This window comes from Primulina eburnea, chromosome 13 (assembly GCF_022965805.1).
Source record: "Primulina eburnea isolate SZY01 chromosome 13, ASM2296580v1, whole genome shotgun sequence".
In the NCBI taxonomy this organism is placed as follows: domain Eukaryota; kingdom Viridiplantae; phylum Streptophyta; class Magnoliopsida; order Lamiales; family Gesneriaceae; genus Primulina; species Primulina eburnea.
In genome coordinates this window covers 35,510,824-35,524,810 of record NC_133113.1, presented here as the reverse complement: position 1 = coordinate 35,524,810, position 13,987 = coordinate 35,510,824, and the positions used below count along the sequence as shown (strand labels likewise).

At 37.3% G+C, this 13,987-nt stretch overlaps 1 protein-coding gene and 1 pseudogene across 5 annotated transcripts; one reads left to right on the top strand and one right to left on the bottom strand.

Annotated features, from left to right (window-relative positions):
* The first annotated feature begins 1,755 nt into the window (after positions 1-1,755).
* Positions 1,756-4,389, top strand: LOC140810541 (DEAD-box ATP-dependent RNA helicase 22-like; annotated as a pseudogene).
* Positions 4,390-10,101: 5,712 nt separating this feature from the next.
* LOC140808691 (uncharacterized) lies at positions 10,102-13,478 on the bottom strand. 5 transcript variants are annotated; one of them, XM_073165867.1, is made up of 11 exons: positions 13,267-13,349; positions 12,807-12,915; positions 12,478-12,697; positions 12,135-12,293; positions 11,662-11,739; positions 11,457-11,549; positions 11,243-11,335; positions 11,028-11,171; positions 10,850-10,957; positions 10,531-10,582; positions 10,110-10,443 (listed from the first exon to the last, which is right to left on the bottom strand). In XM_073165867.1, exons 3-11 carry the CDS (start codon positions 12,574-12,576, stop codon positions 10,412-10,414), a joined length of 858 nt encoding a protein of 285 aa, XP_073021968.1. In that variant the 5' UTR covers positions 12,577-12,697; positions 12,807-12,915; positions 13,267-13,349; the 3' UTR covers positions 10,110-10,411. The 5 variants fall into 5 exon arrangements, with proteins under 5 accessions (XP_073021969.1, XP_073021968.1, XP_073021966.1 ...); XM_073165865.1 differs by lacking the exon at positions 13,267-13,349 and having other exon boundaries at positions 12,807-13,260; XM_073165864.1 differs by lacking the exon at positions 12,807-12,915 and having other exon boundaries at positions 10,111-10,443; positions 12,478-12,737; positions 13,267-13,478.
* Between the last annotated feature and the right edge of the window lie 509 nt (positions 13,479-13,987).

The following is a 13,987-nucleotide window of genomic DNA, read 5'->3' as shown; positions in this document are numbered from 1 at the left end:
GAGTTATTATATTTTTTTGGAGGTTGTTTGTGTCATTAATTTATATATATATTTTTGAATGATATCTCATATACATATATTAATTGTTAATTACGTTATCTGTGTCCTTCTCAAGATTTTTTAAATACAAAAATTAATTTTGTATATCGTTCCACAATATATAAAATTATTATAAAACAAAATGTAAACTCGATATAATAAAATTTGTTTTGTTTATGAGATTTAAACTATATCGTCCCCATGATATGATGCATGCAATCATTGTTCCAAATCTTCTAAAAAATGACGAACGAAATGACTTTACTGAATTGCGTCAAATTAAACGATGACACAGTTCTAAGATATAGTCATTTGAAAAGATTTTCAAGTTTTTTCTCACACTGATTGAGAAATAATTGTTAAAAATTTATTAAACTTATAGATATATGTTGATAATATTGATACTAAATATATAAAATGATATTACAAATATCACGATGTTCGAAGAAATTACATCATCATTCATTAGTTATGTTGTTGAAGAATATATAGGTTATACATACTTTTACTCACAAGTAAAAACCAATCACGATTAAAAACAACATTTATTCTTATGAGTTATAGTTGATGATTGTTAAAAACTGAAAAATCATTCAACAATAAAATAAATATTTGGAAAATAAGATTACTGGATAAAAACAATATAGAAAACCGAAAAAACGTCCTGATAGGGAAGTAAATTACGAACATGTCAAATCTCAGACGAGGATTTTAAATAACATAATAGATGTTAAAGACGATGATATACTTGCTAAGTATACCAAAATGGTTATATGTATATTATAACAAACTACGACAAATGGTTGTCGAGTTATCAAAATCAACCAAGAAATATATTGAAAAATGTGTCATGTGGATAAGATAATTTCTCCGATTCGTATATCATCTATGGTCATGTTTTTTGATTTTGTGGTTTGCTTTGTTTCAATTAATAAATGCTATTAGTCATATTTTAATTCATTTAAATATTATCAAAATTTCGTACTTATATTTCCAACAATTTAGTTGCTCACGTGCAACGCACGTGCACTTTTCTAGTATATATATATAAACTATTAATCCCTTCAATCTTAATTTGATGATATTATAATTATATGACTTCTCATGCATTTAATTAACTGTGCTTGCAATGAATTTGGAACATCGCATCTTCGCCGCACCTCTCCCTTTCTGCCTGTCTTGACACCGAGAACACTCACTTTCTCCATTGCCCGAGCAAAAGCATAAAAAAATGCCGATTGATTCTCTGCATACTGATCCACCAAAGGCTTCGTTCTTGTATCAAACGCCAAAGTTTAATCAGTAACCAATAATCCCAGACCATTCTGCAAGTTCGAATAATATGTGTTGTGGAATTTCCCTGGAGACATAGGGTCGTTAAAGCCGCAATCCTCTCGTCTTTTGTGTAATTCTCGCAGTTTTCTCAAACCTTTTGCGTATTCCGGAGTCATGGTTGGATCATCGGATTCAAAGATTAACTCACTAAAATCTCAATTCAGGCAGCTTGTGTACCAACCATTCTTGCAGGAGCTGATGTGGTGGTTGCAGCAGAGACCAGAAGTGGCAAAACCAATGGATACTTAGTTCCTCTCATTGATAGGCTATGTAGAAATATGGATGTGTCAAACGTGCTGTGGATGATCAGAAACGGCACAAGAACCACCGTGTTTCTCTTGTTCTCTGTCCTAATGTGTGCTGTGTGAGCAAGTTGCCCGCATGGCTAACTCCCTTATGGATGAAAACGGTGTGCCATTTCTTACAGTTGCTGCGATTTGTGTCCGGCAGGTACGCCATTGTATTGTTCTAAAATTTATTGTTGGTGATTGTTGAGACATAGGCCGAAAAGCAAAGTTCTAATCTAAAACAATTAGCATATTAGGTGGGAAAATCTTCAAGCGAATATATCCTGAAGCTAATGCGTGCCATGATAGATTACTACTCCTTGAGAAATCCTCACAATGGCCTACTCTGGAGGTCTTTCAATCGACTATGATTACCTCTGTACTTATAATTCGATTAAGGGCCACATTATCAACATGATCCCTTCTCCAAGTTTGCCCTATCTGTTGTATTAATTTTCAGCGAGAACATAAATTCCATGCTTCAAGTCTACAAATAAAGCTCAAACCCAAAAAAACTAGTAGCTTTGGTTGGAGAGTGGCTCCTGCTTATGTGTTACTTCACTATTTATTTTGGATTCGATACAAAACATATAACATTGATGCAATAGTATACCGTATTTGCAGGGCTTGTCAATCAAATAACCGGATATGATAGTATCAACTCCAGTTGCAACCGCAGACGTGTTGATCATATACGCTATGTGAAGTATGTGGTAATTTTTCATTCAAGTGACAATGCGGTACTAGTTGTTAATAAATCATCATTCACTGGTTGTAGTCTATGTCAATCAATTCTGTACGTTTTTGATGAAGCAGACCTGCTGCTCTGTGGAAGTTTTCAGAACCAAGTAATCGAAGCAGTTGTCTCGACTGAAAAATGCAGCTTCTGTAGCACGGGAATATGACTCATTTCCTCTAAAATCCTCTGAAACAGAGGCTGAGAAGGAAATGTTTGCACATTTAGATGAGGAAGATGAAGATTCTGATGATACATCTGCTATAGAGGACTCAGAGCTCAAATCTGAGATTAGGATAAAACGGGACTGGAGGCGTGTCAGAAGATTATATGATCGCTGTAAGCAGTACATTTTTGTTGCAGCCACTCCTCCTCTGAATGAAAAGAAAACTTCCGGAGGGATTTTGAAACAGATGTTTCCTGATGCCAGTTCGGTTCGCGGAAGTTATCTTCATCGTCAAAATCCGAGGTCCCTTCATTCATCTACGGCTGCGGCAATACCCGTAGTTAATTAATTCCCTTTTTTAAGGGGAAAAAAACATTTTCTCATCATGAGAGATGATCATCGAAAAATGCTATTATAGCATTTGATTTTGATGGGAGCTAATATCGAATGTTTACGGTACCATAGTAGCATCTCTTTGGAAGAACGGGCAGAGAATCTAGTTGATTTCCAGCGGAAAGGTGGAGTTTTTGTGTCCCCTGATGCTGCTGCTCGAGGGCTTGACATACAGAAGGTTTGGCATTTTATTCAGGTAAGTCTATATCTTTGAGATTATAAAATATGTTTTACTGTTTAATAAAAAAATTACCACCATTATTATCCAAGCCTAGTTTTGTCTATATATAAAGGGATGATAGATTGTATTTTAAATTAAGAAGACCGTATATTGTGTCTCGGATGTCAGTTTTGATGGTTATACCGCTTAATATTTATGTTTTATTTGGTTTCTGTTTCCTCTATATTCCTATTATTCAAAATTCAGTTGTATTTGTAATTTACCTAAGCATGTGAATTAATAATATATGGCAAATACCCACGTAATGTTATAGAAATTTGACATGACTGGAGAATCGGATTAGTTTTACTCCTATGCCACCCAAGGTTGAAAAATGAATAAATTTAGAACAGTCCTCCACTTTGTAAAGAGCGAGGATCATAAAAAATATTTCGTCCCCTTGATTTTTGTTTATGCGAAATCTGACGAGCTGGTTTCCTGGTAGGTGGCTTCAGCTGTAGACTTTTTACATAGAGCCAGAGCAGGTGAAGATGGCCTCGTTACAAGTCTTTTTACAGAATCAAATCGAGATCGAACTGGATTGTCTGTGGTAATGTTTTAGCTAAAGACAGACAATTACTTTTTTAAAATTTTATTTAGGAAAGCTTGTTATGGAACGATCTTTAGAATGTAATCATTTTACTTCAGGAAAAGGCATTTAGCAGAAAAGGAGTTTCCGAAACAAGCTCAAGAAGAGAGGTAAACTGGGATACTCCTCTGAGGCGACATAATTTGAGATTACTTGTTTTTAAATATTTTAATAGAGCATAATTTGCAGGTAAATAGACTGGATGGTGCATCATTCATTCCAAAGGAAATTCCAATGTAAACTATTAGATGTAATAGAAGGAATGCAGCCACAGCTTCGGTTTCGCAACATGCTGAGTTTTTGAAAAGGCCAATCCAGCTAGAGTACTGTTGTCGGAATGCAATATTCACCCTCACTATACAAACCATCACGGTACCTCCTATTCACCAATGGATAATAGGTGTGTGTTCACTGTTGTGAAAATGTATGCAACCAGCCAAGGTATTAGATATATGTTATTTGCGTTTGTTTTGGAGTGAATTCCTCCGCCTGTTTGAAATAAATCTTATCAGTGGTTTTGGGTAATAAGCAGTCTTGAGCATTTCATTGCATAGTTTATTTTGGGTCGCTTCCTAGAAGAATTAGACTGTTGTCTCGAATAAACAGCTTAAGCTTAACAACTTTTGTTTTGACCTTGGATGAGGTCTTTGAAAGTGCGTGCGTGCGTGCGTATCAAAGCTAGTAAGAAAGTTCTGGTTAATGGAGTTGAGTTTTTTATGCTTTCACCTTATGTACTGAAGCTCTCTTTGTAGGAGAAATCTGTCGGAGTAAGATGCAAAACATGTCTTTCTTACCAATAAAAATATTCTCACTCCAAAACGGATACGTACATGTCATAAAGATGATCAAGGTGTCTCTTCTTGATCTCACCAGCAAAAGCCAAAAAGAAATTAGAGTTTGTTTTCATGTTTTACTTCCTCACTCTCCAACTTTCCTTCTTACTCAGTTCATTTCATCATTTCATTTCATCATTTATGAATTACTAAATCAAGTTTTAAACTAGAGGTGTAAACGAACTAAGTTCGCGAGTTTTTCGAGCCGATTCAAAAAATATTTAATTCGTATTCAAGCTGAACTCGAACATGTTAGTATTAATTATATTATATTAGTAATATTATATTTATTAGTGCCTAAGGATATTTTAGTCTATTTACTTTCATTGTAAACCTTAACTATATAAACTCTTTAGGTTGTTTCTGCGGTTCAATAAGAAACCCTATTCTTCTTCTCTCTATGTTATCATGGTATCAGAGCCGCCCTATAAATTTGTTTGAAGTTTTGAGAGACTGTTAATCCAGTCTATAGTTATTGGGGATCGAATTACGTTTCTCGGATTTGAAAAGAAGAAGAAGAAAAAGAAGGGGATTTTTCGGATTTTCGGATTTTTCAGCAGCAGCAGAACGAGAATTGCGATCTCTCACGTTTCAGCCGTTGGATCGTCTTGAAATTTTGACAGTTGGTTTAGAACATACAGAGGTAAATTCTGAACGGTGGAGATCGTTTTTTTCTGTTTTCTAAGACTGTTCGGTTAGGGAAAAACGAGACTGCAATTTGAGGTTCAGAATTTTCGATTTTTCAGATTTTTCGCTTTGATTTGTTCTCGCTTTGTTTGATTGGATTTTGTCAATATTTGGATTTTTCGAATCTGTTGATTTGGTTATTTGGGGATTTCAAATTTCTGTTGATTCAAGAATTTCAGATTTGGGGATTTATTCTCTGTGTCTATTTCATTATGGCTAGTCGTAAGGATGATTCCCTTCAGTCGAATAGTATTCAATTGGATGGTAAAAACTACACGTATTGGAGCTATGTTATGAAGAATTTTTTGCGTGGAAAATCTATGTGGAACTATGTTACAGGTGTGCGGGTTAAACCTACAGACGACCAGGCAAACGATTATGCGGCCTTGGTCGACAATTGGGAGGCTGATAATTCAAAAATTATTACGTGGATTAACAATTCTGTTACTCACTCTATTGGTGTTCAGTTGGCTAAGTATGAGACGGCTAAAGAGGTATGGGATCATCTGGCTAGATTGTATACGCAGTCTAATTTCGCCAAACAGTATCAATTGGAGTCAGATATTCGCGCACTTCAGCAGAATGATATGAGTATTCAAGAGTTTTATTCTGCCATGACTAATCTCTGGGATCAGTTGGCTCTCACTGAGTCTGCAGAGCTGCGAGCATTTGAACCGTATATTTCTCGTAGAGAAGCCCAACGTCTGGTACAGTTTTTGATGGCCCTTCGGAATGATTTCGAGGGATTGCGTGGGACAATTCTGCATCGTTCTCCTCTTCCATCTGTTGATTCAGTGGTTAATGAACTGTTAGCAGAGGAGATTCGGCTTAAGTCTAAAGTAGATAAGGTGTCTGTCACAAATACGACTCCATCCGTCTTTGTTGCTCCTCAACATTCTCCACCTAGCAACCAAAACAGATCTGCTCCTAAGGTCTCTCTGGATGAATGTGCTTTCTGCAAGGGGAAAGGTCATTGGAAGGCTCAGTGTCCGAAATTGCTGAGTAAAGGCAAGCAACAGCAGCAACAACGACCACCACAACAACAACGCCCGTCGCAGACTGCTCCATGGTCGTATCGCCCACCTCAATCCAACAATGCAGTTGCTGCCCCGTCTTTGGATCCATATATGTTTGAGCAGTTTCAGCAGTTCCTTACTTCACAGTCTCATGCCATGTCAGCCTCCTCTCCTAAAGGTTTGTCTTTGTCTGCTAATTCAGGTAAAACGTCTCCGTTATGGATCTTAGATTCAGGCGCTTCTCATCATATGTCTCCTGATATTGATTCTTTTACGTCTGTTACTTCTGCTCCCTCTTTGTCTGTCATGACCGCCGATGGTACTCCAATGCCATTGGTAGGAATTGGCTCTGTTAACACATCTCGTGTATCTCTATCAGATGTATACCATATTCCTAGTCTAACCTTAAATCTTGCATCTGTTGGTCAATTGTGTGATTCTGGTCTCTCAGTTCTTTTTACTTCTACCAATTGTTGTGTTCAGGACCCGCAATCTTAGAAGGTGATTGGGACAGGCCGTAGGGAAGGGGGACTCTATGTTTTGGATGAGCTCCAAATATCAGATATTGCTGCTTCTAGTGTGGATTTGTCGTCTTTTCGTTTGAGTTGTTCGTCTTCTGATTTTTATCTTTGGCATTCTCGTTTGGGTCATGTTTCTGCGTCTCGTTTAAATTTTTTGTTGTCTACAGGAGTTTTAGGTCATTTATCCAGTCATGATATTTCTGATTGTCGTGGTTGTAAACTGGCTAAATTTTCAGCCTTGCCTTTTTATAAAAGTATTTCTTTGTCTATTGCGCCATTTGATCTTGTGCATTCTGATGTGTGGGGACCCTCTCCTGTATCCACCAAAGGGGGTTCCAGATATTATGTTTCGTTCATTGATGATTTCACTCGTTATACTTGGGTTTATCTTATGAAACACATGTCTGATTTTCTTACCATATTCAGTAACTTTAGAGCTCTTGTGAAAACCCAACATTCCTCTGTCATTAAACGTTTTCGGTGTGATTTGGGGGGTGAATACACTTCTAACAATTTTTCTCAGTTACTTGCTTCTGATGGGACTATCCACCAAACCTCGTGTACAGACACTCCTCAACAAAATGGTGTTGCTGAAAGGAAACATCGTCATCTTGTTGAAACAGCTCGTTCGTTTTTGTTGTCAGCCGAGGTTCCAAGTGAGTTTTGGGGGGAGACAGTACTTACAGCTACTTATGTGATCAATAGAATTCCTATATCTCATAATTCCGGTTTGTCCCCTTTTGAAAAGTTATATAGTCATTCACCTGATTATTCATCGTTGCGCGTCTTCGGTTGTACTTGCTTTGTTCTCCGACCACATGTTGAGCGTAATAAATTGTCTCCTCGATCCGCCTTATGTGTCTTTTTGGGTTATGGTGTTGGTCAAAAGGGATATCGTTGTTTTGATCCAGTTAGTCAAAAACTATATGTCTCGCGTCATGTTGTGTTTTTAGAGCATATTCCCTTCTTTTCTGTTCCTGCTAGTTCTCATCACATGACACGGTCAGATTTAGTTCGTATTGACCCCTTTGATACCGACCCCGGCGAAGTTCTATCTGATACTTTGGTTCACGAGGCATCCACCTCTCATGCCCCTACTCCTACGACCACCCAGTTATCGGATGAGATTGCGGACGATCCTCCTCTGCGTCAGTCTACTCGTACTCGTAAGTCTACTAAACTCCCTGATTTTGAGTACTCATCTTATTCTACTTCCTTTGCTTCTTTTGTTGCCTCTGTTCATCGTCTTTCCGAGCCTTCATCCTATAGAGAGGCAGTTCATGATCCTCTTTGGCAGGCTGCTATGGCTGAGGAACTTACTGCTCTACACCAGACTCATACATGGGATTTGGTTTCGCTGCCGTCTGGAAAACATACCATTGGTTCTCGTTGGGTGTATAAGATTAAAACCAAATCCGATGGATCTATTGAACGATACAAGGCCCGACTTGTTGCTAAAGGCTATTCCCAGGAGTATGGCATGGATTACGAAGAAACTTTTGCCCCTGTTGCAAAAATGACGACTGTTCGAACTCTGATTGCAGTTGCTTCTGTTTGTCAATGGAAAATATCTCAGATGGATGTCAAGAATGCCTTCTTGAATGGTGATCTTCATGAGGAAGTTTATATGACACCTCCTCCCGGTGTAGCTCATCAACCTGGTAAAGTTTGCAAACTTCGCAAAGCTCTTTATGGTCTCAAACAAGCACCACGTGCCTGGTTTGAGAAGTTTTCCATAGTGATCACTTCGTTTGGCTTTCTTCCTAGTCACCACGATTCGGCATTATTTGTTAAGCGTACAACGGCAGGTCGTATTCTATTATCCTTGTATGTTGATGACATGATAATTACTGGTGATGATTATAAAGGTATTGAGTCTTTGAAGTCTGAGTTGGCACGTTGCTTCGCTATGAAAGATTTGGGTGTGCTACGTTATTTTTTGGGAATTGAGGTTGCCTATTCTCCAAAAGGCTATCTCTTATCTCAATCAAAGTATATAGCTGATTTGTTTGAGCGTACTCGACTCACTGACAACAAGATTGTTGATACTCCCCTTGAGACTAATGCTAGATACTCTCCGTCGGATGGCACTCCTTTGACAGATTCCAGTCTCTATCGTACCATTGTAGGCAGTTTGGTTTATCTTACTGTGACTCGCCCAGACATTGCGCATGCTGTTCATATGGTTAGTCAGTTTGTCACTGCTCCTACTACAGTTCATTGGGCTGCCGTTCTTCGTATTCTCAGGTACCTTCGGGGCACTCAGTTTCATAGTCTCTTGTTCCCTTCTACGTCTTCGTTAGAGTTGCGTGCTTATTCTGATGCGGATTGGGCTGGTGATCCTACGGATCGCAAATCGACCACTGGATTTTGTATTTTCCTCGGTGACTCGCCTATTTCGTGGAAGAGCAAGAAACAAGATGTCATATCTCGCTCTTCTACAGAAGCAGAGTATCGTGCCATGGCCTCGACTACCTGTGAAATCGTTTGGTTACGCCGGTTGCTTGCTGATATGGGTATTTCTCTTTGTCACCCAACTCCATTACATTGTGATAATCAGAGTGCTATTCAGATTGCACACAATCCAGTTTTTCATGAGCGAACCAAACATATCGAGATTGATTGTCATGTCACTCGCAACCACCTACAGATCGGCACCATCACATTGCCATTTGTTTCTTCTCATCTGCAAATTGCTGATATGTTTACAAAAGCACTTTCGGCTTCGCGCTTCCGTTTCTTGTCTGACAAACTCTCAATGCTTATCGCTGCAGCATCGTGAGTTTGAGGGGAATATTAGTTATATTATATTAGTAATATTATATTTATTAGTGCCTAAGGATATTTTAGTCTATTTACTTTCATTGTAAACCTTAACTATATAAACTCTTTAGGTTGTTTCTGCGGTTCAATAAGAAACCCTATTCTTCTTCTCTCTATGTCTATGTTATCAGTTAGAACTTTTTTCGAGCCAAAATTATTTGGTTCCATAGGTCGCGCTCACAGGTATAAATATTTTATCAATATAATATAATAATGTATTCAATAAATTAATTTTGAGCCTTTCAATTACTTGTTTTCGAGCAATAGCTCTTATAGTTAGCGAACATGGTCGAATTTTTCGAGTCATACTCGAACTCGAGCTTTAATTTGAACTGAATTTGAGATTTTCAATAATTGACTCGAACCCTAATATAACTAAGTTTACTGAGTTCGAGCCTTAAGTTTTTTATTGTAATTGGCTCGATTCGGTTCCTTGACACCCATATTTGAGACCACTATCGATGGATGTACATCTGCGTTCGATGTATATGTTCTCAATACTATACTGCCAATTTTGTTCAGAAAAGAAATGAAGTTTTAGAATGTAAAGCTTGGTTACTGGCAATTAGTGTGGGGCATGTTCATCAAGAATATTGTGAAGCTCGAATTGATGGAAAAAATACTCTGAACTTGAATTGATGTGTTTCTAATTCCAAATTTAAAGCCTCCTGTACTGCATACCAAACATGTAAAGCCACTTGAGCGTGCAGATTCTTAATAAGGCTCTAGTATAATGTACCTTTGATGATCTTCTAATAGACTCGAGCTACTTTTCAATATCCTCGTTAACTTGCCCCTCTGTTTTTTGCTCAAAAGAATCGAACAAAATAACAGATATCAGTTATGGAACCGAATAAGATTAGCAAAACATGGAGATAATCTTACCCGCAAGATCAACTGCCAAGTTGGCCTGATTATCAGCCTCAGAATTTAAGTCCTACCAGAAGAGAGAAAGAACTAGTTAAATTTTCTGTTGCATTTGGAACTATATGTTATGCTCTATTGTGCGACTATTCAGTGTAGTGGACGACAAGACAAATGTAACAGAAGATTTGAAAAAGGTGATATATGGGTTGCTGTACAAAATGATACAAGAAACAGAGACACTAATGAAACCGAGATCATTTTTATGTGCTCCTAATCAACGGAAGCATGCCATGTCGAGTTTCGTTGCGCACAACGAATGCATCAAACCAATATTTACCCTTAAGACATGAATAATCTGGAATGATTGAAATTTATCCTTCAACTTCTTTGCCTCTTCATATAATCTGAATATATTTTGGTTTTTCACCCTCCATAAACCCTGAATCTGTTCATGAAATATCACATTAAATGCAAAATTCACCAGAAGAAAATGAAGCCATTACCAAGAAATGCACCTGCATGCAAACAAGTTTGGAGTCCCCCCTAACTCGAACACTCGTAAAACCTTTTCCAAGAGCGTATTTCAATCCTAATATAAATCCATGATATTCAGCAGCATTACTTGTTGCTACGCCTAACCCTTCACGTAACTTACAAATCTAATGTGTGAAAAAATGTTAGAGATATATTAACTGAATGTCAAAGATACAGCAAAAATAATGATCCTTACCAAACTCCCATCATCAGATCGTATGATAGCTCCGGCCCCGGCTTGTCCAGGATTCCCTTTCGAAGAACCATCAAACTCAAGAGTACAAGATAGCTGCAAATGAAGAAAAACAACATTCAGGTTTTTGCTAATAAAATCTCAATCTCATAGCATTCTTGAATCCAAACCGTTGTTTTTAATTAGTCCAAATTCTAATCATGAATCAATCACTCACACATGCCGATGAATTCTGGTCAACTCCATTAGGATCCAATTTGAAATGCTTTATTGAGGAGTCATTTGAAGTCAGCATAGGTCCAACAGCTTCCTGAGAAACATAAAAGTGCTTATAAACCACAGACTCGTGAAGCTAATTTCATAGATTCATGTTTCTCTTTTTCCCCATTTCTTTAAGGGGACAAGATAACGTTCTCACTCACTCCATAAGTTGACCACAGAGCTTTTTGTGACCTCTTCTTTGTCAACGAGTCATTAGTTGTTTCACCTACAGAAGTTGGCTGCAGTAGGAAAACTCGTGTGCTTATATATCTAGGCATTGGAAAGTAACACAAAAGTAAGGACTGGATCGTATGATTGCCCTTCTAGTAATTGATGAATATAACAGGATAACACAAGTCAGAAGCTTGTTGTCTCATAGCATAATGCATATCAACGAGAGCGTTAGCTAGCATTGAATTCTTTATTTTTACAATAATAGTAGTTTTCATTGATCTTACTCAGCAATAATATTTCTACGTCAAGGGACACCAGAAACAAGCACATAAGTGCCGGGAACATCTTCAAAAAAGTTTCATATCAGGCTGAATAACACATTTTGAATGGAGGAGAAGTGGAATATTATCAAATAAGGTGTTTCAAATTTTTGATTGCATATGTGGTGAGATGATCTGACCTGAATTGGACATGGTACAAGAGTGCCGAAAAGTTCTTCAGTGAGATCAGAAGCTCTGATTGAATAAAGAGCATTAACTAGCCCACAAGAGAAAAGATATTTCTCTGCATCCTTCGGCATGGAGTAACCTTTGTACACACTGACAGGAGGGTCACATATCTGCCCGAGAAAATAAGAGAAAAAATAGATGCATCTAAGTAGTAGTAGGTCTTCTCTCCTAACAGAAGGAAGATTGAGTATACTACACAAGGTTGAAATTAAAATAATCATTGAACACAATACGCAGCGTGAAAACATCTCAACGTGTATGTATTCACTATCAAAATTGAGAACATTAGATTACCGAGGTTCCAACTTGAGCCTGACAATCACTTAAGCTTTTGTAAACACCAATGAGATTGCCCTTCCGAACGACAAAAAATGCTTCCCTGTCATCCTTCATTATAGTTTTGGGTCGTTCACGAGAGCTACCTCTAACAGATTGCTTTGCTGAATAGCACCGAAGTCGAAGTCTTGCCCAAGGAATTCCAAATTTACTGTTCTAAATCCTGAATTGTGGATACCTGTTTTCCATGAAGGAAAACAAGAGCCACGAAAAGGGGCCTTGACAAAAAAAACAGCGAACTCTTGATAATATTGTAGGAGAACATGCATGAAGCAAACAAAACATACCAGAGTTCCTCCTCTTCCTCGGGTTTTTCAGGTAACCCTTTTAGAAAACAATTTTTCGACTTCCACCAACCAATTAAAATTCTTTCTATAACAGTTCGAAACTATGACACTGAAAAAGGACAGGAAATCAGCTTTTTCTCACAAAACTTTACATTCTTAGAAAAAGCTATGTTTAAATTTTGAATTCCTCTGAAATGCAAAGGCTAAAACATAACTATTTCCATTTAGTCATAATAAAAAAATTACCTTTCTTCCCTACAAAGCCACAAAGATTCCAATAAGTTTTAGCTAGTTAAAAGTACAACAACGTAAAAAGGCAATTACTTCTGCCCAGAACCCTTATCCAAAGTCCAAACACAAATTCAACGCAGGAAATGAATGTAAAACCTAAATCATGGATACCCAAATGAGTGATCAACAGGATGCTGAACAAGTAAAAGTTAAATGAATACACACATACCGACAGACTTCTTGAATTCCAGAACTGTTACTGAAAGTGAAAACGGAAAAACGGGGTGGGGCGGGGGGTGGGGGTGTTGGTTTGTTGAGTGGTTGGGTGGGTAGGGGGTGGTTGGGTCTTGTTTTTTTAATCCGGGTGGGTGGTTGGGGTTAAGGTGTTATTGGAATTAGATAAGACAATTTTTCACAGAGATCAAGTCCTGGTCAATCTACTATACTAGGTTTTATTCATTTCAGACGTTAAATCTTCATCCAAGTCTTCGTTCTCTTTTCAAACAATCTAAAAATTGTAATAAGATAGATCGAATTTGTCATCATCATATCCGATCTAACGTGAATTAAATCACTATTCTCATCAAAATAACTTCAAATTCACTTAAAAAATATTGATACAATAATCTAATTATATATATAAATATTAATATTAATCAAACTTTTGTAATTCACGGTTCTTATAAACAAAAAAAAATCACATAACTATCATGAAGTGACGAGTTCGATTATAAATGAGATTTGAATATTATGAATTTGAGTTTTTTTTGTTAATCATTAGAAAACATAGTTATTATTACTAGTAGTAATGATATTATTATCAAGAGCCTTGAGACGAGTTCGAAAATAAGGATAACATTCTCATAACCGTCATATTTAAAAAATCTCCAAACCCGCCCCATTTTGGATTTTTCCTTCGAGAAAAATTTTCAATGCTAATTGAAACTCTT

Bases quoted from the DNA above. Each gene is read 5' to 3' on its own strand.
- LOC140808691 (XM_073165864.1), bottom strand. From the start codon at position 12,576: ATGAAGGATGACAGGGAAGCATTTTTTGTCGTTCGGAAGGGCAATCTC. The intron at 11,336-11,456 runs GTGAGTGATTGA...CTTCATTTGCAG, and splicing joins ACCAGAATTCATCGGCATGT to CTATCTTGTACTCTTGAGTT. The intron at 10,583-10,849 runs GTAAATATTGGT...CTCTTCTGGTAG, and splicing joins AGATTATTCATGTCTTAAGG to GACTTAAATTCTGAGGCTGA.